The 26,961-nt window shown below is 44.2% G+C and overlaps 1 protein-coding gene across 5 annotated transcripts in view; it reads right to left on the bottom strand.

Annotated features, from left to right (window-relative positions):
* Positions 1-26,961, bottom strand: part of DDX10 (DEAD-box helicase 10) — a 269,050-nt gene that overhangs the window by 210,656 nt on the left and 31,433 nt on the right. For all 5 annotated transcript variants that reach the window (XM_084842749.1, XM_084842752.1, XM_084842748.1 and 2 more), the window contains exons 8-10: positions 25,123-25,285; positions 23,980-24,064; positions 4,917-5,018 (exon numbers count right to left, since the gene is read on the bottom strand). In XM_084842749.1, the coding sequence (XP_084698875.1) occupies positions 4,917-5,018; positions 23,980-24,064; positions 25,123-25,285 (350 nt within the window). The remainder of the gene's footprint in view (positions 1-4,916; positions 5,019-23,979; positions 24,065-25,122; positions 25,286-26,961) is intronic.

Raw genomic sequence — 26,961 nt, 5'->3', positions numbered from 1 at the left:
TTTTTTGCTTTCTTTTTTAAGCAATGTATGTTTAGCCTAGAGAGGTGGAAACATTATTGATCAGTACAAGCAGCAGAAGGAAAGATGCCAATATTCTTTTTAGTATTTGGACTACTATCAGAAAGAAGGTGAAGGAGGGAAATCATTGACCCTACATACTGTAGATAGGACAAGAAGTCACAGTTTTAAAATTATATAGTGGTAGAGTTCAGTTAAATATTAGGAGAAACATCCTACTAGATTATTCAACAATGGAACAAGCAATCTATGGAGAGGTCATGCAGTTTCCAACATGGAAAGGTCACGCGGTTTCCTACACAACGTAAATTGGGAAGGGAAGACCGACTACAGATAGGGCTTTCTCAGTGGTGGCCCCACACCTTCCTCTCCAAGGAAGTATATATGCCCTAATCACAGCTGACTTTATTTATTTTATTAAATTTTAACAAATGTTTTAGATATATGTTGTTATTGTGTGTACTGTTAGTTCTATGTCATTACGTGAATGGTTTTATACTTTATATATTGTATTTTAATGGTTTTTTAATTATTGTGAACCGCCCAAAGAGCTTTGGCTATAGGGCGGTATAGAAATATAATAAATGAAATGAAACAAAAACAACCGAAGATACGTTTATTCCAGTCTGCATTTGGTGTTTAAAAACCATTAGCTGCTGCTACTACTGCTGTGTGTGTGTATGTGTGTTTAATTGTCATTTATATGTTCACGTTTTTATAATATTGCAAGTCACCTCGTCAGAGCAGTGCACCCTGAAAGGCGAGTTACATTTTTAAAATATAAATTAATAAATATTGCTATTAGAGCCTACTTCCTGGAGCAAGATCCCAAAGCTTGGATTAGGGAGGAACTCACTTAGCACCTTTTACAGGGCCATATATATATCAGGAGTTACCAGCACTTAAAATGGGAACCCAGAGCTCACTGCATAGCTGCCCCACTTGCTGAGCCAAGGGTATACGTTAGAGCATGGGTGCAGAATCTCTTTCAGCCGAAGGGCCAAATTCCATTTCAGGGGCCACATTCCAGGGGTAGTATCAGGGTGGAAACTGAGCCCATAGAGCCCCAGAGCAGTTCTGATTCTGAGGAAGAACAGCAATTCGTGGGAGAGGAGCTTGCTCATCTCTCACAAGCACAGCAGCTGGCAGATTCCTCCTGCCAGCATTCCTGAGAGAGATAGTTACCCTGGCAGTGAGAGAGCGCTGGAGGGGGGCTTACTGGACGCTCGGCGCAGACGCAGGGAGCAGCGACAGATGGAGGGCGCCGAAAGGAGGTGCTCCGCTCGTTTGGCGCTAAAGCAACGGTCGCGTCCCGAGGACCCAAGGGTAAGAGGGAGGATCTCTCCATAGCCCATAAGTTCAGGGTCTTCCTGTGGTTCTCCTTCAAACGGGGACCAACTGCCTTACCTGGAGCTTAGGCTACTCTGCTATCTACCTCAGTGCAGTTCCTTGCTTAGGCACTAGTGATTAGTATCTGTAAGAGTCATAAAGTAATAAAGGAATAAAGCCTTGGAAAGAATCCTCGTCGTCTGTGTCCTGAGTTGGCTATTGGAGAGGACTGTAAGAGGCAGCTAGGGCGCTCCTGACAGGTAGATGGGGGAAAAGGGGCAGGGCCAAAATAATAAAAAAAAACACCCCCAGCATATTGTTACTTAAAGCACTTACTGGTGCTTTAAATCAGTAACTCAGTGCTTTAACTCAGTAACTCAGCTTTAGTCAGGAGAGGCATTTCAACCTTTTATAATGGGGAAAACTGCAGAAAAGCTGGGAAACCACCAAATGATCGGTGATTGGGGGAAAGGGGCGTTCGGCATCTGGGGAACGCCGGAGGATTCAGTTGGAACCTCAAAGGGCCAGACTTGGTCCTCGGCTGAGGATCTGCACCCATGAATTAGAGCATCTCCCTGCACAGGGTTCCCTGGTACTGAAATGGCCCACCTACCATGGATAGCCGATTGCTCTCCTCAACAGGCAGGGCTATAAACTCTTCCTGTTCAGGCTAGAACTTTTGCTTGGGGAATGACAGTCTTTCCTGGCTCTTGGCTTGTTTCTAGTTCAGACTCCTGGCTTGACCTTTCGGTTCCTGGTTCCCAGCAAACAGTTGTCTACAGCTCAGCCCCAACAGTGTACTCTGTACCTAAAGAGTTAAAAGCTACATCAAGGTAACACAAATTCTGCATCCAAAAAAGTTGAATTCTCTAACCTGTATAAATGGGGAAATTAAATCCATTTACAACTGTTTACATAATTTATTCTGCTTCTGTTTCCTATGAGGAGGGGTATGGAGTTATGTAGGGCAAACTGAGGGCATAAGGTAGATCTCCAGATGTTTTGGACTTCAACTCCCAGAAGCCTCTGCCACCATGGCCAATGGTCAGGAATGCTGGGAGTTGAAGTCCAAAACATCTGAAACATCTACTTTCTGCCCAGCCCTGACATAGGGCACTGCAGCCATGACCATTGGGAATCCTACTGAGAGCCCTTCTACGAAGCTCCCTTATACTGAGTCAGACCACTGGATCACTATCTCGATGCTGTCTACACTGACTACCAGTGGCTCTTTGGGGTTTCAGACAGCAGTTTTTCCCAGCCCTACCTGGCGATGCCAGGAGTTGAACCTGGGATCTTTTGCAATGAACTCCAACACTAAGCTATGAAGAATTGACCTGCACACCTTCAAACCCATCTTCACACCCATATGGACTAGAAATTCTTCTCTACTTTGTTTTTTTTAAGTCAATGAAAGCAGACATTTTCAAGATGCTGAATTTTGCAACCAACACTAAGTATTCTGTGGGGGGAATGCATATCACCCTGGCCTTGGCATGTACAGAACATTTTAAAGGGATGCTCTCACTACCCATTTACTCTTGTACTCTGGAAAAGGTAACACAATGAACACAATCAGGGTTCTAGCTGGAATTTGGATGTAACATTTCTAGGTACAAAAACTGTTTGTCAAGGCCCATTAGCTCCACTGCAAAAATGAGCTCCTTTCTACAATAAACTACAGTTCTGCTATTTAAACTACCTTTGCAAGTCATTATATCCCTTTAACAAAAAAAAAATGGGAAAGCGCCATTTACAAGGATGTGAAAGCTTTACTGCATCCCCACTTTATCATCCATGATTTAAAACAGTATTGTAAACAGCATTACTGGAAGCCAACAGATACTTCAGTGGAGCATGTGAACCAATTTCAGTGCATATTGAGTGACTGAGATATTAGGCACCAAATGGTAATTAGGTTTGTATGCATGGAGGTATAAAACAGATGTCATTATGAATAAAGAAAGGAGACTATCGGTTCGCTCAGCTGAGCTTGCCTCAGAGGAAAAGGGCTAAAAACAGTCCTAATACTACAGATTTTACATTGCCGTATTTCAGATTAGCATTTTAATACAGCAGCAAAGGAATTCCTAAACTTCTGATAGCTGTGAGATGCTGTTTGTCCTGAATTAAAACCGAAGGCGCACTCTGGGCCAGGACCGCAAGAGGGATTAGGTGGGAGATGTGTTTTGTCTCAGCCCTAAATTCACCATCCCACTGAGAGATGGTGAAAACGGGGGGGGGGGGGGGGGGAGTTCCCACCGGTTTTTTAAAAGGAACAGCAACATTTTTTTATTCATGTAAGACAGATTAAAGCAACAGTTTTGCTGGTGCAAATCAAGTTTTAAAAAGCAAAGAGCCACCAGCAATGGTGAGAACACACACATAAGAACATACAGACACAGACAGCCATCTTTTGTGCAAGGTTTTGTTCTCCACTCAATCATCCCCCAGTCTGGGGCAATGTTTTTCACACCACTCAAATGTAAAACATCTGGCTCAGCCCTAGCACACTACTCTGTGTGTTTTAAGAGTGGGTAAGTAAGAATTACTCACCTCCAGAGGAACCCGCTCCCATGTGTTTCTGTGCTTGAATCAGTGATCTTGGACATGGCACCAGAAGAGCCATAGCTCAGTGGGGACGGCACATGCTCTGTATGCAAAAGTTCCCAGGTTCAATCCCTGGCATCTCCAAGTAGGGCAAGGAAAGACTTCCATCTCAAACTTTAGAGAGCCATCGTCAGTCAGTGTAAGCCAGGGGTAAGCAACCTTTTTGGGCACATTTGGCAATTCAAGAAACTGTTCTGGGCACCACCAGTTACACTGCAGATGAAAGCAAGCCCAGGGCAGTGAATCAGACAGAGATGCAACAGGAAGTCTTCTCTGTGGGCAGGTAATTCTGCTGCATTTCTGTATAGGGAGTAACTGAATAGTCCTGTCACGCCTGATGCAGAGATGGGGGAGCATTCAGAGGAGGAGGAGGAGGAGTCAAGGCCACAGCAGTTGAATCACGCAGAGATGGAGTAGACACTCTGTTATGTGGGTATGGTCTTTGAGATCACAGGCCTCTTTCATAAATTTAATTCATTTCTCATTGTATACTCAGGAGTTCTCTCACAGCATACAGCTTGGGAATTACTGTATCATACCCTCCATGGAAGAGCCAGTTTGGAACAGTGCTTAGAGCACAGGCAGGCAACCTAGTGCCCTACAAATATTTTGGCCTACAACTCCTGCATGGCCAATGGTCAGAGATTCTGGGAGTTGTCACCCAAACATCTGGAGGGCGCCAGGTTGTCTACCCCTAAGTTAGAGCACTGGTCTAGGCCAGGGTCACCTTGGGCCAGTCACAATCTCTCAGCTTAATCTACCTCACAAGGTTGCTGCAAGCAGAAAAATGGAGCGGTGAGAGAGAGATACCCACATATGTCACCTTGAGCTCTTTGGAAGAAATATCCCTTGGAAGGGATACAAGTGTAATAAATGAATATTAATGAACTGAAGCAACAGGTGGGAGGTGCAGAGAGAAAAGCCCGACCATATTAGGTAAAATCTGATAAAGAGCTTACTTGATGTTGTTGACAGGAACTTTCTTCTGTGACAGCTGCTGAATCATGCCATTCTCCTCAGAAGGAAGCAATACAAGCAGAGCTTCGCCACCTTCTTTGTACCTAAATGAGGAAGAGGACATTGTCTGAAGGCACATGAGGCAGCCAACCTAGTGAAGCTAAGCTGGTCTGGGTCCGGTCAGTGTTTGAAGGGCGGGGGGGACCTGGGAACCACATGTAGCCACTTTGAGTTCCACAATGGAAGAAAGGTGGGATATAAATGTAATAAATAAATAAGAGGGGTCATTTTCCTGGTCAGATTTCCACATTGTAAGTAAATATGAACAACTCTTCTGAGGGCCAAACTACATTGTTGCCTTTCATATGCTGGGTTTTGTTTACTTTTAGGTGGAAATATCGGCTGCAGAGGAGGGGCGTTCTTAGGGGTGCAGCAAGGAAGAAAAACAACAGAAAACTCAACTGGACAGAGCTTTGGTCTGATCCAGCATGGCTCCTCTCATGTTCCTATGTCCCCAGCTGGAAGGTGGGTAAAGATCTTGCCCCCATCATGCTGAGGCCTGAAGATTACTTGGACAGCAGCGAGACATCTTGCTGCCCATCCATCCCCAAGGCTCTGAGCCATGACAAGGGAGTCTTTTTCAAGCTCCAGAGAAGGGCAGGGATTCTTGCCAGATTCTTTTTTTTTTTTTTTAAGTGCTCATCAGTAGCATGTTAGTGGCCACATTTGCGGCTGAAAAACATCTGATGAGGAAACAAAACCATTGCACCGATGAACTTGGTGGTTTCCAAAGCCTGCCATTAAATTCACAAACCAAAGAGGTCCGGGGGAGCACGGCTGGCCGCACAAAGCTTATGGAAATATTATAGATGGCCTTCCAGCCTCTCAGTAAAGAAGGACAGCTTTTGAATTTTAGAATTTAAAATGTCCTACTTCAGGCCATCTCCATTCAAAATCCCTTAAAAAAAAAACTGCTGTTGCTGACATTGTGCAATGTGTTAAGTGATCTTATTCATTAAATGGCAGGTGGTAAGACCCTGACCATTTAAAAGTCACAAACATTATTAAGTATAAAGCCTAGACCAGAGTGCCTCTCCCTCTCAGTCCACCTCAATTAACCAGAAATCCTTCATTCAGTAAGGGGGATCCCATTCGAAAACCTAAGATGCTGCAGCACATCAGGAAATAAAGGATTTGCCAAGTATAAAATGGTCTCAGGCCATAGCTGTGTTTATTACAGATAATTGCCTATTAAAGTGTTAAAGCACTTGATCAAACTTGATCAATGGGCTCTTGGAGCATCCAAAACCAGCTGTAGACCAATGTCCACATTTATGCATTATGGCTCTATTGGGCATTATGTGGCTGAATTAATTTTAAAGGTTTGGATGCCAAAGGCATCTGAAAATATTATTCAAGGAAAGTATTCTGGATCAGAGACAGAGTCCTGTATCAGTGTGCATTTTCAAAGCACACAGCTTCTTCTAACTGGGAGCCCTGCCAGAAGAGTAGCTTCAAGGTTGCTTGTAGTAACGGACAGCCATAAGGTGCACGACCAAGAAGCAGCTTGTCAAACGGTCCAAGAATTCCAAGCAGAGGAGAGTTGGAGGCGAAAATAGGATTGGTCCAAGGTCATACACGAAGTCCAGTTCAAACCAGGAGTTCAGAATTCAAGGACTACACACGGATACCAGGAACAGATGAACATGTTGTTGCCAACGACAGCTGGGCCTACTTTGCTGGCCTATATACAGGCCCTAGCCTGGACACACCCAACTACCAACTACAGCTCATTAGAGAGCTTTCCGGTGAAGCTGGCTATATAAGGATGGCCTTCATAGAGCCGAGTTCCTGGCATACAGCCTGACACTTCTCCTAAGGGGCTGGGACTGTTCTCTGCACTTTCAGCATCATCTTCCCCAAGGACTGGGTGGACGCTCGACTTCTGGCTCAGAACCTGACCTGTCTGGCAAAGGTGGTAGCGGAGGAGGGAGGTCCCCACCGGACATTCCAGAGGAGCCTGCTTCCTCTTCAAATGCTCTTCCAACACCCTCCTGAGACACTGCCACTGGATTGTTCTCGGCGGAAGAAGAGTCCTTGAGCCATGGTCCTCCTCAGAAGAGGGCTCCTCGGGGGTTGGGGGGGTGACAGGAAGGGCCATAGCTCAGGGCAGAGGGCATGCTTTGCAGGCAGGAGGTCCCAGGTTCAAACCCCAGCCATCTCCAGGTAGGGCTAGGAAAGACTCCATGTATGAAACCACGAAGAGCAGCTGCCTATCAGTGTTGTAGACAATATGGAGCTAGCTGGACCAATGGTCTGAACTCAGAATAAGGCAGCTTCCTATGAGTTAAGTGGGCTACACTGTGTGCTTTACACACAAGCATGCTTCATTAACATGGTGGGTAAACACAAGCATGCGTCATTCCACACTTTTTCCAGATCACATGTGCATATTCCTCAAGAGCAGCTATATTTCTGGCCAACTCACTGGTTCTACACACCGAGTGAGTATTGTTAAAGGCAATTAAATGGGCCTGAGTAAGAGGCATGCATGCTAAAGATGCAAATCTTTTGCATAGCTAGATACATTCTTATTAATTTAATATTGTATCTAACAGTTGGCCTCTGAATCTTGCTGAAAATCTTTCCCTGCTCCCACCGAAATCTGGAATCGCACCACTGCATTAACAACCCTATCTTACCCCCTCCTATAGTTATTCCATACAAGCAGAGGTTTGGACAGCTGTGACATCTCTGTGAGGCAGGCAATGTGGAACCAGACAGTCCCATTCTTTTTCTGTGTCTCTCACCCCCTAAGCAACAGGAAGCCCCCTTGCTACAACTCCTAACTATGCCAGCATCACAGCTGCAGAGGGCTTAGAAATGGGCAAAAAAGGCCCTTTTATATTTTTAAAAAATCCACAAATGGCTGCAGACCAGCTTCTAGCAGTGGGAGGCCAGATTCAGACTAAACAGGCACAAGCCTTGGGCTGAAGTATTCTCTCTCCTTTCCCACACACATAAAGAAAAAGAGATGAAAAGCTTCCAATCATGGCTTGCAACAAACTGCAGTTTTCCCATGTTGTCTGTACATAGCAAAATGTTGTTTGCACAAACCATAGTTTGTTCACAAACCAGGATACCAAACTACCTTTATATCTTGGTTAGTGGAGGAGAGAGTATGTGAGTCCGAGGCTCACACCTGCTCATTCTCATAATGAAGCTTCATGGTTTATCACTGGCCTCAGTCTCGAAGGATCATTTCATACATTACACTGCAACAAACCAAAATTTGCCAGCAAGTGTAATGAGCAGCAGGCAATTTCAGTTCTGAGCATAACGTTTTTAATTTGAATGCCACCAAACCACGGCTCTATGGTGCACCTAACGATGTGAAGTTGGATCCAGATTTAGTCATACTTAGGGTAGACCCATTGAAATTAATGGTACTAACTTATGCTTCATTTATTTCAGTGGATTTACTTAAGTATAACTAAATATGGATCTAAACCATTACAAAAAACAATAGAGATCAATGTCGAATTAAATTACACACAAATTTTCAAATATTAGTTTGCTGCATTCATGTGCACCAAAAAAGGTAACGTTGGTGAAAAATACATTAACATGGCCTTAAAAATGAAAGCTAACTACTGCTGTCCTCTAGTGGTATTATATTCCATTAGATTATATAAAATGTGATTAAAATAATCTTCATGAACTAAAATAAGGCAAATGAGCAAAAGGAACATCAATTTGAAAAAACATATTTTAAAAAAGGTTTCTGCATGGAGGCACTCCAGTTCTACTATCCAATCGTTAATAGCTCTGTACTGAAATGAGGTTTCTCATAGAGGTCAACAGAATGTTAATGGTAACTTGTCTGAAGAAAACAGTCCTGAAGTGTGAATATTTATAAGAATCCAGTAGAAACCTTTCTGCAGGATTTTTAAACAACATCTTGTATTCTCTAATTCTTAAAAATGTCGTAATTTAACCTTTGTCTTTTGCTACTCTTTGATAAAACAGAATTATTCCACAGTTCCTGAAGGTGTGAGACAGCCTTTCTGATTTGGGGGGTAGTTTGCGTTAATTGGAAAGCTAAAACTTAATTGGAAAGTTTTTATTGTAGAATTTTATTGTTTTAGACTCTTTAATTGTATGCTGTGCATCGCCCAGGGTGGCTGGGTGACCAGCCAGATGGGCGATTAATAAATTTAATAATATCAACAAGCGTGAGTGAGCAAGCGAGCGCACACGCACGCACACACAATTTTTTCTACTTTATTTTGGACTGGAGTCACTAATACTGATTTTCTATCATTCTTCAGATGAGCAAAAGCCCCAGTGGCTACAGAAAAAAGCACAGAGAATCACTATAAGTAGCTCAATTCAGGCATCACACCAAACCATAGTTAAGGAAACTCTGCATGATGTTTGAATAGTCAAACCATGGTTTGCAATCAACCAGCAAACCAGAATCAGATCCTACGGTTTGCCATGGGTTTGCAGAACAAAGTTTGTACAGATTATGAATTGGGATGAAGTTCAAATTGACAAGACACAGTTTTGACCACCGCTCCACATCTAGGGCTGCTGCATTATGGGGCCGATCCATATTGCGCCCACCATTGCAATGAAGTGGGCATTTATTGTTGTTCAGTCGTTCAGTCATGTCCGAGTCTTCGTGACCCCATGGACCAGAGCACTCCAGGCCTTCCTGTCCTCCGCTCTCTCCCGGAGTGTGCTCAAGTTCATATTCATTGCATCAGTGATGCTATCTAGCCATCTCATCCTCTGCCATCCCCTTCTCCTTTTGCCTTCAATCTTTCCCAGCATCAGGGTCTTTTCCAGGGAGTTTTCTCTTCACATTTGGTGGCCAAAATATTTGAGCTTCAGCTTCAGTATCTGTCCTTCCAATGAGCACTCAGGGTTGATTTCCTTTAGGATGGACTGATTTGACCTCCTTGCAGTCCAGGGGACTCGTAAGAGTCTTCTCCAGCACCACAGTTCGAAAGCGTCGATTCTTCGGTGCTCAGCCTTCCTTATAGTCCAGTTCTCACAGCCATACGTTGCTACTGGGAAAACCATAGCTTTGATTATGCAGACCCTTGTTGGCAAGGTGATGTCTGTGCTTCTTACTATGCTGTCTAGGTTTGCCATAGCTTTCCTCCCAAGGAGCAAGCGTCTTTTAGTTTCATGGCTGAGGTCACCGTCTGCCGTGATCTTGGAGCCCAAGAAAATAAAATCTGTCACTGCTTCCATTTCTTCCCCTTCTATATGCCAGGAAGTGATGGGGCCAGATGCCATGATTTTAGTTTTTTTAATGTTGAGTTTCAAACCAGCTTTTGCACCTTGCACTTTCTCTTTAGATCCTCTTCGCTTTCTGCCATTAGGGTGGTATCGTCTGCATATCGGAGGTTGTTGATAATTCTCCCAGCAATCTTAATTCCGACCTCTGATTCATCCAGCCCGGCGTTTCTCATGATGTACTCTGCATATAAATTAAATAAGCAAGGCAACAATATACAGCCTTGTCATACACATTTCCCAGTTTTGAACCAATCAGTTGTTCCATGTCCGGTTCTTACTGTTGCTTCTTGACCCTCGTACAGGTTTCTCAGGAGACAGGTAAGGTGGTCCGGTACTCCCATCTCTTTCAGAATTTGCCACAGTTTGTTGTGATCCACACAATCAAAGGCTTTAGCGTAGTCAATGAAGCAGAAGTAGACGTTTTTCTGGAATTCTCTTGCTTTCTCCATGATGCAGCGAATGTTGGCGATTTGATCTCTAGTTCCTCTGCTTCTTAGAAACCCAGCTTGTACTTCCGGTATTTCTTGGTTCACATACTGCTGAAGTCTAGCTTGTAGGATTTTGAGCATAACCTTGCTGGCATGTGAAATGAGCGCAATTGTACGGTAGTTTGAACACTCTTTGACATTGCCCTTCTTTGGAATTGGAATGTAAACTGACCTTTTCCAGTCTTGTGGCCATTGCTGAGTGTTCCAGATTTGTTGGCATATTGAGTGCAGCACTTTAACAGCATCATCTTTGAGGACTGTAAATAGCTCAGCTGGAATACTGTCATCGCCGCTAGCTTTGTTATTAGTAATGCTTCTTAAGGCCCACTTGATTTCACTCTCGAGGATGTCCGGCTCAAGTTCAGTGACCGCACTATCATGGCTATCAGGGACATTCAGATCTTTCCTGTATAGTTCTTCTGTGTATTCTTGCCACCTCTTCTTAATCTCATCTGCTTCTGTTAGGTCCCTGCCTTCTTTGTCCTTTATCATGCCCGTCTTTGCACAAAATGTTCCCTTGAGATCTCCAATTTTCTTGAAGAGATCTCTAGTCTTTCCCATTCTATTGTTTTCTTCGATTTCTTTGTATTGTTCATTTAAGAAGGCCTTCTTGTCTCTCCTTGCTATTCTCTGGAACTCTGCATTCAGTTCGGTATATCTTCCCCTTTCTCCCTTGATTTTCCCTTCCCTTCTTTCCTCAGCTACTTGTAAGGCCTCCTTAGAGGCCATAGTTCCTCAGTCCATAGTCCATAGTTCCTCAGGCATTCTGTCCATCAGGTCTAATCCCTGAAATCTATTCCTCACCTCCACTGTATATTCATAAGGGATATGATTTAGGTCATACCTGAATGGTTCAGTGGTTTTCCCTACGTTCTTCAATTTAAGCTGAACTTTTGCAATAAGAAGCTCATGATCTGAACCACAGTCAGCTCCAGGTCTTGTTTTTACTGACTGTATAGAGCTTCTCCAACTTTGGCTGCAAAGGACATAATCAATCTGATTTCGATATTGACCATCTGGTGATGTCCATGTGTAGAGTCACCTCTTGTGCTGTTGGAAAAGAGTGTTTGCTATGATCAGCGTGTTCTCTTGGCAAACCTGTATTAGCCTTTGTCCTGCTTCATTTTGTACACCAAGGCCATGCTTGCCTGTTATCCCGGTGATTTCTTGACTTCCTACTTTAGCATTCCAATCCCCTATGATGAAGAGGACAACTTTTTTTTAGTGTTAGTTCTAGAAGGTGTTGTAGGTCTTCATAGAACCGATCAACCTCAGCTTCTTCAGCATCAGTGGTTGGGGCACAGACTTGAATTACTGTGATGTTGGATGGTTTGCCTTGGATTCATACTGAGATCATTCTATTGTTTTTGAGATTGTACCCCAGTACTGCTTTTCCCACCCTTTTGTTGACTATGAGCGCTACTCCATTTCTTCTACGGGATTCTTGCCCACAGTAGTAGATATAATGGTCACCTGAATTAAATTCGCCCATGCTTGTCCATTTTAGTTCGCTGATCCCCAAGATGTCGATGTTCAATCTTGCCATCTCATGTTTGACCACCTCCAGCTTACCTTGATTCATTGATCTGACATTCCAGGTTCCTAAACAATATTGTTCTTTACAGCGTCGGACTTTCTGTTCGCCACCAGACACATCCACAGCTGAGTGTCCTTTCAGCTTTGGCCCAGCCGCTTCACTCTTTCTGGCGCTACTTGGAAATTCCCTCTGCTCTTCCCCAGTAGTATATTGGACACCTACTGACCTGAGGGGCTCATCTTCCGGCGTCATATCTTTTAGCCTTGTGATACGTTCCATGGGGTTTTCTTGGCAAGAATACTGGAGTGGGTTGCCATTTCCTTCTCCAATGGACCACATTTTGTCAGAACTCTCCGCCATGACCTGTCCGTCTTGGGTGGCCCTGCACGGCATAGCTTATGGCTCCACGGAGTTATGCAAGCCCCTTCGTCACAACAAGGCAGTGATCCATGAAGGGGGAAGTGGGCATACTCGCACTGAAACGTGATTATCCACATTTACCCTGTTTCCCTGTTCCAGAACTTCATCGAATGCGCGAGCTCGGTTCACACACGAGCGCTGTGCTGTTTTCCTGCTCGTAAAGGGGGCGGCTCTCACTGGAGGAGCAGAAACTGTTCCTGTTTCTGCTGATTCCCTGCCCATCGTCCCTCTCTTCCTCTACCCCTGCGTGTGTAGGGATAGCGCGAGCATCCAGTTGGCGCTCAAAGCCCGGCAAGAAGTTGCCAATATGCCCCACTCCCCCGGACACCAGTTCCCTCAGCAAGAAGAAGGGACGAAGGCAGCACCTCTCGTCCTCCTCCTATCATCGCTACAGCGGCAGTGGCATGGGAGAAGCTGGTCGTTTTCCATAACTTTTCCTAGCCTTAGGGAAAATGACCAGCTTGTGCCTTGCCGCTGTAGCAGGTGGGGGTGGAGGAAAGAAGGAGGCACCTATCCTCTTCTCCCCCCCCCACCTGCTGGAGGCCAGGGCGAGAGTCTGGGGGATGTCTCCCGATGCTCTTTTCCCTGCACCAGCCCTTTGCAGCCAGCGCAAGGAAGGGGGCAGCGGCGACGGCACCCAGAGCTCAGGTTTGGGGAGGGGGGCTGCTAGCATCTTCGAAGCTTCAAAGCTGCGCAGCTTCAAAGACCGCCCTGTTTTTGTCCACAACTCATGAGATGACATTGCATAGGTTCCTTAGCACTCAAAGGTTTATCACCAACAAGGAAACGGCTGGAGGTGCATGTTCTTGTCTGATCTTGGAAGCTCAGCAGGGTCAGCCCTGGTCAGTACTTGGATGGGCAACTGCCTGGGAATCAGCCTTCCTGCATTGAGCAGGGGGTTGTCCTACCCCTTCAAATGACAATAAGTTTTACCTCCTTCTATTCCCTGCTTTGGCTTTTTTTTTAAATTAAGGATCACAACTGAGTGCCTTTACACATACTGCCTTCCCCCACCCCTCCCCGCCATTCTCCCTGTAGCTTAACTTGTGCTGTAATGTTTTCTCATGGCCCCAATCCTGTGCACTTACTAACTTGGGAGTAAGCCACATTAAACTCAATGGAACTTACTACTGAGTAGACATAAGATCACCCTGTAAGTCTGCAAACCTCGAGTAAGCCCCACTGAGCCCCACAGGGTGCTCTGGAACAAAAGAGGACATTGCTTCTGAGCTTGGTGGGGTGGGGGATCAGATGAGTCTCCCTTCATTGCAGGGAGGCATTTTACCCTCTTCTCCCTCCGACTGAGAAATGCAGAGGCAGGAGACGCTCAGGTTGGGGAGCGGGGGCTGCTTGTGTCTTTGAAGACTGCCCGGTGAAAAAATGTATGATTGTGTGCGGAGAAATCAGGCTGGAGAAGCCACTATTCTTCGAAGATCTGAAGATTTGAATATAATGCCTTAATTTATTATTTTTTTTAAAGATCACTTACAAGGTGATCTGATGTCTACTCAGTAGTAAGTTCCAATGAGTTCAATGTGGCTTGCTCCCAAGTAAGTGAGTGCCCAGGACTGGGGCCGCGAGCAAACATTACAGCACAAGTTAAGCTACAGGGAGAATGGCGGGGAGGGGTGGGGGAAGGCAGTATGTGTAAAGGCACTCAGTTGTGATCCTTAATTTTTTTTAAAAAAAAAGCCAAAGCAGGGGATAGAAGGAGGTAAAACTTAGTGTCATTTGAAGGGGTAGTACAACCCCCTGCTCAGTGCAGGAAGCCTGATTCCCAGGCGGTTGCCCATCTAAGTACTGACCAGGGCCGACCCTGCTGAGCTTCTGAGATGAGACAAGAGCATGCACCTCCAGCCATTTGCTTGCTGGTAATAAACCTTTGAGTGCTGAGGAACCTATGCAATCAGTAGCAGGAAGACCGCATGGGGGCATTGAGAGCTGTGACTGGACAGGAGGGAAATACAAACACCGCCATATATGGGCAGGTGTGGGAGGGGACTCTGACCTTATATGATGACAAGCACGGAAGAGCAGAGCACATTAATGGGAAATACCGGAATAACGGGGTATTGAAAGTGGGAGCACAGAAGCGGGAAATTCCAGTTCCAATGCGAGGGGGGTGCTGCGTAGTGTGAAAGACGGGTGGTGGAACCTCATTGAAGGTGGAAAAAAACGTAAGTGTAGATCGGCCCAAGGAGACATGAGTAAGCTTATGAAGCTAAAACAATGAAAAACAAAAGCAGACAAGTAGCTGTAAGGGTGGAAATTGAGCCCATAGAGCCCCAGAGCAGTTCTGATTCTGAGGAAGAACAGCAATCCGTGGGAGAGGAGCTCGCTCATCTCTCACAAGCACAGCACCTGACAGAGATTCCTCCTGCCAGCATTCCTGGGATAGTGACCCTGGCAGTGAGAGAGCGCTGGAGGGGGGCTTGCTGGACGCTCGGCACAGACGCAGGGAGCGGCGACAGATGGAGGGCACCGAAAGGAGGCGCTCTGCTCATCTGGCGCTAAAACAACGGTCGCGTCCCGAGGACCCAAGGGAAAGAGGGAGGATCTCTCCATAGCCCATAAGTTCAGGGACTTCCCGTGGTTCCCCTTCAAATGGGGACCAACTGCCTTACCTGGAGCATAGGCTACTCTGCTATCTTTCCCCAGTGCCGTTGCTTGCTTAGTCACTAGTGATTAGTATCTGAAAGAGTCATAAAGTAATAAAGGAATAAAGCCTTGGAAAGAATCCTCGTCGTCTGTGTCCTGAGTTGGCTACTGGAAGGGACTGCAAGAGGCAGCTAGGGTGCTCCTGACAGCAGCTCTTAAACCACTGGAAGCTGAAACCACAGTTTGGGTACTTAATGATATCTAGCACAAGCTATGGTTTGGTGAGATGTCTGAAACGAGCCATGTGTCAACCCCATGGAGTTTGGGGGAGGATAAAATGAGAGTCCTGCGAACACTTCACTGAACTCCTTCAGAGAAGGGAAGACTACAAATATGATAAATACCCCAAACTCACATTGTCAAGATGGTCCAAAGGTTGCTGCCCTAGTCAAATGTTCACACAGATCTAATGATCTGATTTCAGACTTAAAATAGATCTCTCCACCCAAATTTAATTACAGCCAATAGCCAGATTCCTAATTAGGTAAGATATTTAATTTAGCTTTCATTCTATGCAGTGATGCACTCTCACGGCCCATGAAACTTTGTAATTATCTCTAACCTCATTAATGACTACTAAAAGCGTGGATTTAATTTTTATGAAGTTTTTTAAGGTGTACATCACTATCTCGCTCACTCATTTCTACTGACTTGTCCTGGGAACATTTAGAGTTGGTTTGAAGGAAGAACCTCCCCAAAAAATGAATTAAAAGGTGCCGTTCGGACTACTCGACATTTCAGTGAAGTTTAAGGGTGTTCAATTTTATATGGATTGTCCCACAAGTGTTTAGCAATTAACCTCTTTGACATCATATTTTTAATTGAAAAATTATATGCACAGAAAATATGGGGAAGTGAAAAGAAAGCATATTCACCAATCCTTTAGTGTTCACTTTGCTGGCTTTTGTCTAAAATGGATTCCAATCATGAAGTGTCCATTTTTTAAGAGACAATGATCAAGGATAGGAAAATGCAAACATCAGAATTAGACTGGGATTAACACTGGAAGAGCCACTGGATCAAATCTGCCCCCAGCTACCAACTATGAGGCAAGTGGGAATTTATGTGCCTCTGATTCATCAACAACCAGGTGTGAATGTGCAGTGTAGGAATTCTGGACCATCATTCTCCATTACCTCTTCAAAATGACCTGGAACTATAACTACATGCCAACTATAGGATTATATGCATGATCTTTAACAGGTCAATAAACACAAAGAGATCTAGAACAATAACTAGACTACATTTAGGGAACCTACAGTTGCAGCCACTACAGTTCCTACATGGAACTAAATTACTGCTAGTGTTTGTATTTTCAGAAGGAAAAGTGACAGTGTTTCTCTTCACTGTAGACAGGGGCTGTTCGTCTGTAATGACAACCCATGGGTGAAATAAACCACGGGCTGTTGGAGCCAAGGAGAGAGTGGGCACTTTTAATCAACAGCCTATGATCAGCGCCTTCATAGGTTGCTGACCTACTGAACCCGGACAAATGGGTTGTTTAAGGCTAAACAACCTAGGAGTTAACCCAAGAAATCATGGGTTAACCGCTGGGTTGTTTAGCCCCTAAATAATCCATCAGTCCAGGTTCAGATGTCACACTCAACAACATACGAAGGAGCCAATTGTGGGTTGTGAACTAAAAGCAGAAGTGGTGGGCAGACGGGAGGCAGCATGCTCACTCTGTCGTCCTCGTGCACAACCCATGGGTTGTTTATGGGTTGCTATTCCATGAGAACCAGATCTTTGGCAAAACCTAAGATCTTTTCCCCCAAGTACAGCCTAAACTAATTAAATTTGTATAACACCTCCCCAACACTGCATAATTCCATGTGAAGTCTATTACAAACTGTGAATTAGGTGCAATATCATCCTTTCCCCCACCCAATTTGTCTTGGTCCCCTCAACACCCAAACTGATGAAGTTAATGAACTTGAACGCTTGCTCACTAATGAGAGCATAAGAACAGTCATGCTGGATCAGAACAGAGTCTTATCTAATCTAGTATTCTGTTCCCCTGGTTGCTGACCAGATGCCCCAATGGGAAGCCCACAAACAGGACATAAGGGTAATAGAACCCACTGGTGTTCCCAGTAACTAGTACTGAGAAGCACACTGCATTCTGGAGTGTGTAGCCACCATGACTGATAGCTACTGATAGCTCTATTCCCCATGGGTTTGTCTAATTCCCTTTTAAAACTGTCCAAGGTGATGGCCATCACTATATAAAGGTACTGCTATGGATGGTTTTCTTTTCTAATGGACAAATTCAGCTACCTGTACTTTTTGTCAAATTTACACTATCTGCTCTATCTGCTCTATAAACTTGTTCAGATGCTCTAAAACTGCTTCACATAGAACAGGAGTACACCAACGTATTTTCAGCTACTGTACACACACAAATAATAACTGTGAAGTGGCAGCTGTATTTGTTGATGAACCAGCTCAGATACTGCTTCCTTTGCATTGCTGTATCCCCAGGGCATTCAGTTAACAATCACATCAGCTAGAACTAGAAGTCACAAATGTGTTCCTTCCTCCCTGTCTAAAATGTGATACTTGGAAAGTTTGCTTGATTCTCTTCATAACCCATTTTAGGCAAAAAAAAAAAAAAATGGATCAAAGAGCAGCAGCAAGCAAACACAACAGAGGCATTGACTGAATAAATTTCTCAGCATTTCCTTCCATATGCAAGAAGACAGAAACATGAAGCTGAACGAAATCAAAAGCAGTTTTCTTTAACTGAGCTGGATTCTCAGTTAATGTGAAATACATTACAGAACCCTCATTCCACTGAAAAACTATAGATGATATGGGGGGGGGCAGTATTTTTAACACAGCATACCAGAGAATCCAACATTCTGGAGTTGTAGGAAAACTGCATCAAAATTTTCCGGCGGAGACAACAGTTGACTGAATGAAGATTGTTTGTTGTAACGTTTTACTTGACTGGAATTCTGTGTGAATTTTTTTAAAAGGTTTTATGACAGTGGTCTTGCAATGGCTCTTTGTGCCACAGAGTCACTCCATATACAAGTAGTTTTCTCTCATCATTGAAGGATGCTTTAGATCAGCATTTCCCAACCTCGGGCCCCCAAATGTTGTGGGACTACAACTCCCATCATCTCCAGGCAGTGTGGTCAGTGGTAAGGGATGATGGGGGTTGTATTCCAATATCATATAGGGACCTAAGGTTAGGAAAGGCTGCTTTAGATGCTCAAAAGCTGCAAGTGTCCTATGCCTCTTCTCCGCAAGCTTCCAGATCTCACCCAAACTGTATAGAACATAGGACTCCCGGGTCCTAATTCAACACCCTAATCACTACACCAGACTGGGTCTCTCAGTATTTCCCCTGTGCGAACACAACACTCACCTCCTCACTTTGGACAAGGCCTAGAAACATAAGGAGAAGCAGAGCACATCACCTGTGCTTTTCTGGCACCACTTCCTTTGAATACATCCATCAGCCCGAAGTAACCACAGACAGATCCATCCATCTTGGATGAATGCACTACCCAGTCGGAGAGCACTACCCTCATGTCCTGCTTGTGTGCTTCCCATAGGGATCTGGTTGGCCACTTTGATAAACTGGATGCTAGATCACATAGGTCTTTGACCTGATCTAGCTGAGCTTGTCTTATGTTCCTATGATATGTGATTTAATATTGTGCTTTATGAACTCACTATGGTTTGAACTAAGTATAGTCTCCTGAATTTGAACGCAATGGGAAGCTTTGATTTCTTCTAGTATGGAAATGTAAACTTTAAGCTTCCTACTGTGAACCCCTGCCAAAGGAAGTCAGGCAGGTGGCTACCAGGAAGAGGGACTTTTCTGCTGTGGCACACCGGCTGTCAAATGAGCTCCCTAGAGAGGTCGCCTGGCACCTACGTTCTCCTCCTTCCGGTACCAGGTGAAGACCTTTTTATTCTTCCAGTATTTTAGCATTTTAGCTTCCTAGTCTTTTAGCTTTGGTGTTATAAATCTGTATCTTAAATCTCTGCATTGCTGCTAAGTTTTATTCTGGTTTTACTGTTATATGTGGTTTTAAGCTTTCATATTTTATACTGTTTTATGCTGCACTTTGTGGTTTTAATTTCTGTGAACCGCCCAGGGGCTCTGGCTATTGGGCGGCATAGAAATCAATCAATCAATCAATCAATCAATCAGACAAACTATGGAATTTGCTACCACAAAGTATACTGAATGCCACCAACTTTGACAGCTGTAAAAGGGGACTAGACACTAAGACACCGGAAGAGAAGAAAAATGTTCCTAAGCAATACCAGTGTATTGTTCTTTATTGACATTGATGGCAATTCCTTCTTACAATTTTTCATATTTGCTTCCAACATTTTAATGGCTCTCTTATTTGATTTTGATATGCCTTGATATATTACAAAATTTGTTCTATATCTTTATGCCTTGCACTGTCCCCTAGCATCCTTCTTTTGGTAGCCCAGCAGTTTTGTTGTTGTTTTGTTACTGTTGTTATGCTTCAGCATTACTGGACTAATGTTGTTTTCCTTACATGCTGATTTGGGTGGAGGTGTGAGACCAGTGTGGCATGGCGTTGCACTCTCCTTCAGGGGCCAAGTGTGCAGCTTGGAGTTTTTCCTGGACACAACACAATCTATGGAAGTGCAAATGATGCCTTTTATCAGCTTTGGCCGATTCACCGGCTATGTCCCTATTCGTACAAAGACCTATCCAAAAAACAGACCTTGTTACATTCATCTGTGCCCTGGTTACATCCAGACAAGGCTACTGTACTGTCTCTATGAGGCTGCCTTTAAAGACAGTCTGGAAGCTCCAGCTGGTGCAGTATGCAGCTGCCCGGTGCTTGTAGGGGCTACGTGATCAGAGCATATAACAATTCTGTTCCCGCTCCACTGTTTGCCTGAATGTTTCTGAGCCAAATTAAAGTGTTGGTGACCAGCTTTAAAGTCCTAAACAGCTTGGGACAAGGGTATTTGAAGGGCCACCAGTGCCTATAGGAACATGCCTAGGCCTTTTGATTGGGCACAGTGGCCCTGCTCATGTGTCTGCTGTTAAGATCTATTAAATTGGTGGGCACAAAAGACAGGGCCTTTTCTATGGTGGCTCCATCCTTATGGAGTATTCTACCTGTTTTTAAATGAGTCTAAAAGACTTAGATGTTCCAGTCTGCTTTAAAATGAACGGATGGCCATCTTTATATTATAAATTGGAGTTTTCACTGTTGTTTTAAATGCTTTATGCAGCTGTTTCAGTTAATTTTTTTAATATTTTGTTTTAAATCTTCCTTGTAAACCGCCCTGAAGAGGCTTTGTCTAGAAAGGCGATATAAAACTATTTTGAATAAATAAACAAATACATACATTAACAACAACATATGGGAGCAATCTTTTTCTCATTAAAAATAATTGCTCGTATTCGGCATGACGTGGACGCCTCTAATAGTGCGGTTCCTTTAACGGAGGTGTCCAGAGCACTGTCTGGTGCAGCTGTACTGGATGAGTTTCAGTTGTTAAGGCATGAGGATGCAGACATGGTGCTCAGACGAGTTCAACCAACCACTTGTTTACTCGACCCTTGCCTATCTTGGATTGTCACATCTAATATGGAAGGGATGGCCAGTTGGGTCTGGGAGGTTGTAAATTCCTCCTTGGGAGACGGGGTGGTACCAGGCTCCTTAAAAGTGGCAGTAATCAGGCCATCCTGAAGAAACCTAATGTAGACCCAGAAGTTCTGAACAACTATAGGCCAGTTGCCAACATCCGCTTCTTCGGCCAGGTGCTTGAGTGCGGAGTTGATGATCAACTCCAGGCATTCTTGGATGAAGTTGATTCTCTAGGTCCTTTTCAATCTGGCTTTACACCCAGCTTCGGGACAGAAACTGCCTTGGTCATCCTCTGGGATGACCTTTGTCGAGAGACGGGGGAGTGTGACCCTGTTGGTTTTCCTGGATCTCTCAGTGGCTTTCAATACCATTAACTATGGTATCCTTCTGGAGTTGTTGTCTGGGTTGGGAGTTGCAGCTGGTATATCATTCCTACTTGGATGGCCAGAAGGTGGTGCTAGGGATTATTGCTCTGTTCCATGGCTCCACAGGGCTCAGTTTTATCCCCCATGCTATTTAACATCTACAGGAAACCACTGGGGGTGGTTATCCAGGGATGTGGACTGAGGTGCCATCAATATGCCGATGACACCCAGCGCTACCTCTCCTTTTCATCAAACCCAGGTGAGGCAGTGGATGTCCTGAATCAGTGCCTGAGCAAGCTCAATCCAGACAAGACGGAGGTACTGTTAGCAGGTGGTTTGTCTGCTCAGTTGACTGGCATTCAACATGCCCTAGAGGGGTTGCACTCCCCCTGAAAGATCAGGATTGGAGGTGCTCCTGGAATCATCATTGTCACTTGAGGCCCAGGTGACCTCAGTGGCCAGGAGTGCCTTTTACCAGCTCAGGTTGATAAACCAGCTGCACCCCTATCTGGACAGAGATAGCCTGGCAACAGTTATCCATGCTCTGGTAACCTCCTGGTTGGATTACTGCAATACATTGTACGTGGGGTTACCTTTGAAGATGACTCAGAAACTTCAGTTAGTGCAAAACAGAACGCCTAGGTTACTAACTGGGACGGTCAATACAATCATGTGACGCCAGTGCTTCATCAGCTGCACTGGCTTCCAGTCCATTTCTAAGCCCAATTCAAAGTGTTGGTGTTGACCTTTAAAGCCCTAAACAGCTTGAGACCAGAGCATGTACCTCCTCAGACCCTTAGTCATCTTCAGAGGCTCTCCTCTGGGTGCTCCTGCCAAAGGAAGCTAGGCAGTGACTACAGGACAGAGGGCTTTCTTAGTGGTGTCACCCCACTTATAGAATAAAGTCCCCAAAGAGGATTGTATGACACTTACATTGTTATCTTTCTGGCACCAGGTAAAGACCCTTCTTTTCTCCCAGGCACTTTAGAGACCTAGTTCTAGGTTATTATGGCTGTTTTATCTATTCCTGTGCTGTTTGTTGTTTATCATATTGTATTTTATTCATTTAAATATTTGTATTGTATTTTATATTTTTAACTGTTTTAAAATGGAATTTTAATTCTTTTTTTACTGGTTGTAATCCGCCCAGAGATCATTAGAATCATTGAATCATAGGGTTGGAAGGGGCCTACAAGACCATCGAGTTCAACCTTTAGTTATTGGGCTGATTAGAAATATACTAAATAAATATAAAATAACATTTTAAAAATAATGTTAAAAAAGGAGAGATACAGACATATAACGTGACTCTTTGGGGTAGGGTGGGAAAAACACACAAGGATAATAAATTAAATGGATCAGAATGTAGAGGAAAATTTCCCAACTAAATGTCTACAAACATTCCTTTTTTAAAAACACACAATAAATGTCAGACCATGTCTATATTATGTACTACATTAGAGCCCAAATAACAAAACCATATTTGATGCAGATAAGCAAGTGAATACCACAAGTATTTCAGTTTTTATTGAACATTTCTTTCTTCCTTTTTAAATCATAAGACATTTTAATCATGCCTTAAAAATTCAAGAAATTTTACCTCTCTACCCTAGCTTTCTAAGTCCCAACAGACTCCTTGCTATCACTCTACTCTGCTGACATAAGCACTAGAAGCTTAATAAATTAAAGAAGAGATTCTCAGTTTCCTAACAATCAACCAGAGCGTGCTTCAGAAACTGCATGCTGCTTATAAATCCCCTCACCTCCGGAATAAGGCGAACTGAAATAAGAGCCTAACTGTTCTCTTAACAAGATTTGCAAGAACAAATACTCGATAGAATATTGTATGCAAAACAGATACTAATAACAGGCCCAGTGCAGAGTCTGGAGACAGATACTGCACCATTACTGAAGCTAAGCAGGCATGAACTTAATCAGTAATCTGGATGGGAGGCTCAGAGTCCCATGCAAGAGCAATATATGCATCTAATAAATATTTTAAAACCCAGACAAAATATACTCCAGCCTGCTACTAATACGCTATATTAATGCAAACAGTGTGCTAGGCATACCAACATATTAGATTTTCAGCCAAATTTAATGTAATGCGGGGGGGGGGGGGGAGAGGTGGAATTTTGAGACCTGGAAATTGGAATCAACTTTGCCCCATGGGTTGTGACAGTTTCTGTATAATTTAAAACCCGGGCCTTTCCTCAATAAAGTGTGCGATGTTGGCTGAAGTGCCCATCAAGACCAAAAATAGAGAGATAAAGAAATATGTTTGCTGTAAGCCAGATACAACAAAAGCCATGACATTTGATCAAATTTAATGGAACTCAGGGCTTCTGACAGCCTTCTTCAACCTGGTGCCCTCTAGAAGTTTCTGACTACAACTCCCATTATCCACAGTGACCATGGCCAATGTGTTGTACATAAGAATATAAGAAGAGCCATGCTGGATCAGAGCAAGGGTCCATCTCTTCCAGCATTCTGTTCACACAGTGGCCAACCAGCCACCCACGGGAAACCCACAAGCAGGACATGACTGCAACAGCACGCTCCAGCCCATAATATTCCAACACATCCAATGGGCATCCAGGTGGGAAAGCCTGGCTTATGACCTTTTCTACAACCTATTAACAAAGTTGCTTTAACAATGAACCCTAGATAATAGAAGACTATACCTGGCCGTTCTCCCGACTCTATGAATGTACGTATTTGCATCCTCTGGACAGTCAAACTGAATGACCCAGTTTACAGCAGGGAAATCTGTGAAGCAAGTGGGGAGGCAACAGATTTTGATGTCAAAAAACATCTAAACTCCATCCACACGGGAACAGTTTCTCATCAGGCAGTGTAATTCGCTATGAATTCTGCTCTTCAGATCTATTTTACAGGCACTATATTCAAAGAGACTGTTCACAAAGTGAAATTAATCACATAGGCCAGCTTCATCTCTTTGTCAGATGGAACTAAAATTAATAGCATCTTCATTTCCTAAGCAATGATAGTGAAATGGAACGCAATTTTAGAGTTGTCATGGAGAGACCGATCATTTGTATTTTGACAAATTCAAAAGTAAGGGTAACCATTCATCATTAAGACTAGCGGCCTTCAACCTTCCTATAACCACCCTTAACCCAAATGAGCAACTCAGGACAACTTTTTAATTTTATACTGTAAAATATAAAATTATTCTAATTTTTCCTTCTGCTTTCTTTACCTGTCCTTCCCTCTTTTTTCTGTCCTCTTCTTTCTGCACATCTCACCACTCTCCAAAAGATGGAAGAGCATGTGCAGCTGACCTTGGGCAGGGGCAGGCACCCAGAGCAGGGTGAGGGGCGAACTGACGTGGGGTGGGGGTGGCCGTGTCCCTGCTATAAAACAAGCAGGGCCACACCGCCTTATGTTATCTGGTCCCAGCGGGAGAAGGAATGGCCTTCGCTGCAGTCGGGTCTTCTCCAATGGGAAAAGCAAAGCCCACAGCCAAGCCACTTCCCCTGCTGGCACCTTCTCCTAGAGGATTGTATCCACGTTTTCTTGTATTTTTCATTTAGTTCATTAGCTGCACTTGACAGACAAAATCCCAGAGTTGTACAAGAATGCTTTCATGCCGGAGCACACACAAGGAACCACTGGTCAGAGACAAAAAGCTTAGTATAGGTCAGCCTTTCCCAACCTTGGATACCTAGACATTGGTGGACTACAACCCCCATCATCACTGGCTGGGGAGGGTGGGAATTGTAGTCCAACATCTGGGGAGCCAAAGCTGGACAGATCATTCTTAAACTTGATATGAACATGCAGGAAATTGAGAGACTACATACCCAGCCCACGAGCTGCGAGATCTGTAGCAAACAGAACTGCCGATTTCTTGCGCACAAAATCATTGTAGGCCTCCATTCTTTTCATCTGCTGCTGTTTGCCATGAAGAGCCAGCATAGGAAGCCCAGGTCGAAGTCGGCAGAACACTCTAAACAAAAACTGGACCTAGAAGCCAAAAAAATCTAGACTGTACGGAGCAGGAATTGTCTTTTGTTATGTTATTCTGTAAAATACCATGTACAATCAGCCTTCCCCAACCTGATGCCCTCCAGATGACTTGGATTACTATCCCCCCCAGCCAGCCTTCCAGGTTGGGGAAGGCTGATGTACAGCAACGGTATAGCACTATATAGGGCCAAACGATATATTACGCAGGAGATCCTTGACTGGATCTTCCAGTGCTTTTATTTCTACTTTACAGCAGCCACAGAGGGCTCTGAATATGATCAGTGCTATGGCACCAGGGGATAAAAGCTTGATGGCTATGTGCTACCTCCAGTATCAGAGGCAGTATGTTATACAGACCAGTTGCTGGGGGACATGGGTGGGAGGGTGCTGTTGCACTCGTGTCCTGCTAGTGGTTCCCTGGTTGACAGCTGGTGGGCCACTGTGTGAACAGGATGCTGGACTAGATGGACCCTGATGGTCTGATCCAGCAGGGCTCTTCTTATGTTCTTAAAAGGGTGTTCAACCCTTTCCTGCTAACATGTCATTTTCCCTGATACATTGCCCCTGCCAAAGTTGCCGTAGCTGTCCACTCGTGGGAAAAAATATGGGTATCTAGAAATAACAAACAATCATTGTGACTGTAAAGTTACATTAAGATGACTTACGTGATTCACTGTGATCATTTGTCTTTACTTCCAAACAGCAGGGTATTATGTAGCCAATTATTCAGTTAGCTTATGCAATTAAAATGTTTTGAAATTCCACACAAATGAGCACACAGAAGTCCATGCAGGCGGATGGGCTGGCGGAGGAGGGACAGACCATTCCATCCCTGCTTCATGCTCAGCACAAAATGCAGTGGGCTGGAGGAGGAGCAGAGCTCTCCATCCTTCCTCTACCAGCCCCCAGCCAGGCTATTTATTTATTACATTTCTATACCGCTCAACAGCCCAAACTCTCGGGGCAGTTCAAAACAATTAAAACCATAAAATACAACAAGATAAAATACAATATAAAAGTTTAAAAGTTTAAACTACAGTACAAAATAAAAATAATAACCAAATAGAACCTAGAGGCACTGCAAAGATGTAAAATCCAGTACAAGATTTAATACAGACACTGAAAAGCTAAAATGCCTGAGAAAATAAAACACTTTTCACCTGGCGCCGAAAAGAGCACAGCTTAGGCACCAGGCAAGCCTCTCCAGGAAGCTCATTCCACAACCGGGGTGCCACAACAGAAAAGGCCCTCTTCTTAGGAGCCACCCACCTCACTTCTTTTGATGGGGGCTCCCGGAGCAGAACCGCTAAAAAACATCTTAGGGACCAGGAAGGTGTATATGGGTGGAGACGATCCTTCAGGTAATCTGGCCCCAAGCCATTAGGTCTTTGGATGTTATTGCCAGCACTTTGAATCGGGTCCAGCTAGTAATTTTTTTTGCAGGCTAATAGCTTTTGTGAGCTTATTTACAAGGCTGTCCCAATTAACCAGGCAGCAGGTTTCATAAAAATTATTATTAAAATAGGCAGGGTGCTTACCTGCAACTATAGTTCTTCGAGTGGCCATCTGTGCATTCACGCATATGGGCTCTGTGCCTGCGCAGAGCCTCTGTTCAGGAAACTTCTATAGCTGAGGAACACTGTTTTTTTAGCTGGGACCCTCCCCCACCGTCC

This window comes from Heloderma suspectum, chromosome 3, assembly GCF_057233095.1.
Source record: "Heloderma suspectum isolate Gila_16-S chromosome 3, 16-S_ref, whole genome shotgun sequence".
NCBI lineage: Eukaryota > Metazoa > Chordata > Lepidosauria > Squamata > Helodermatidae > Heloderma > Heloderma suspectum.
This window is presented reverse-complemented; position numbering and strand designations above follow the sequence as displayed.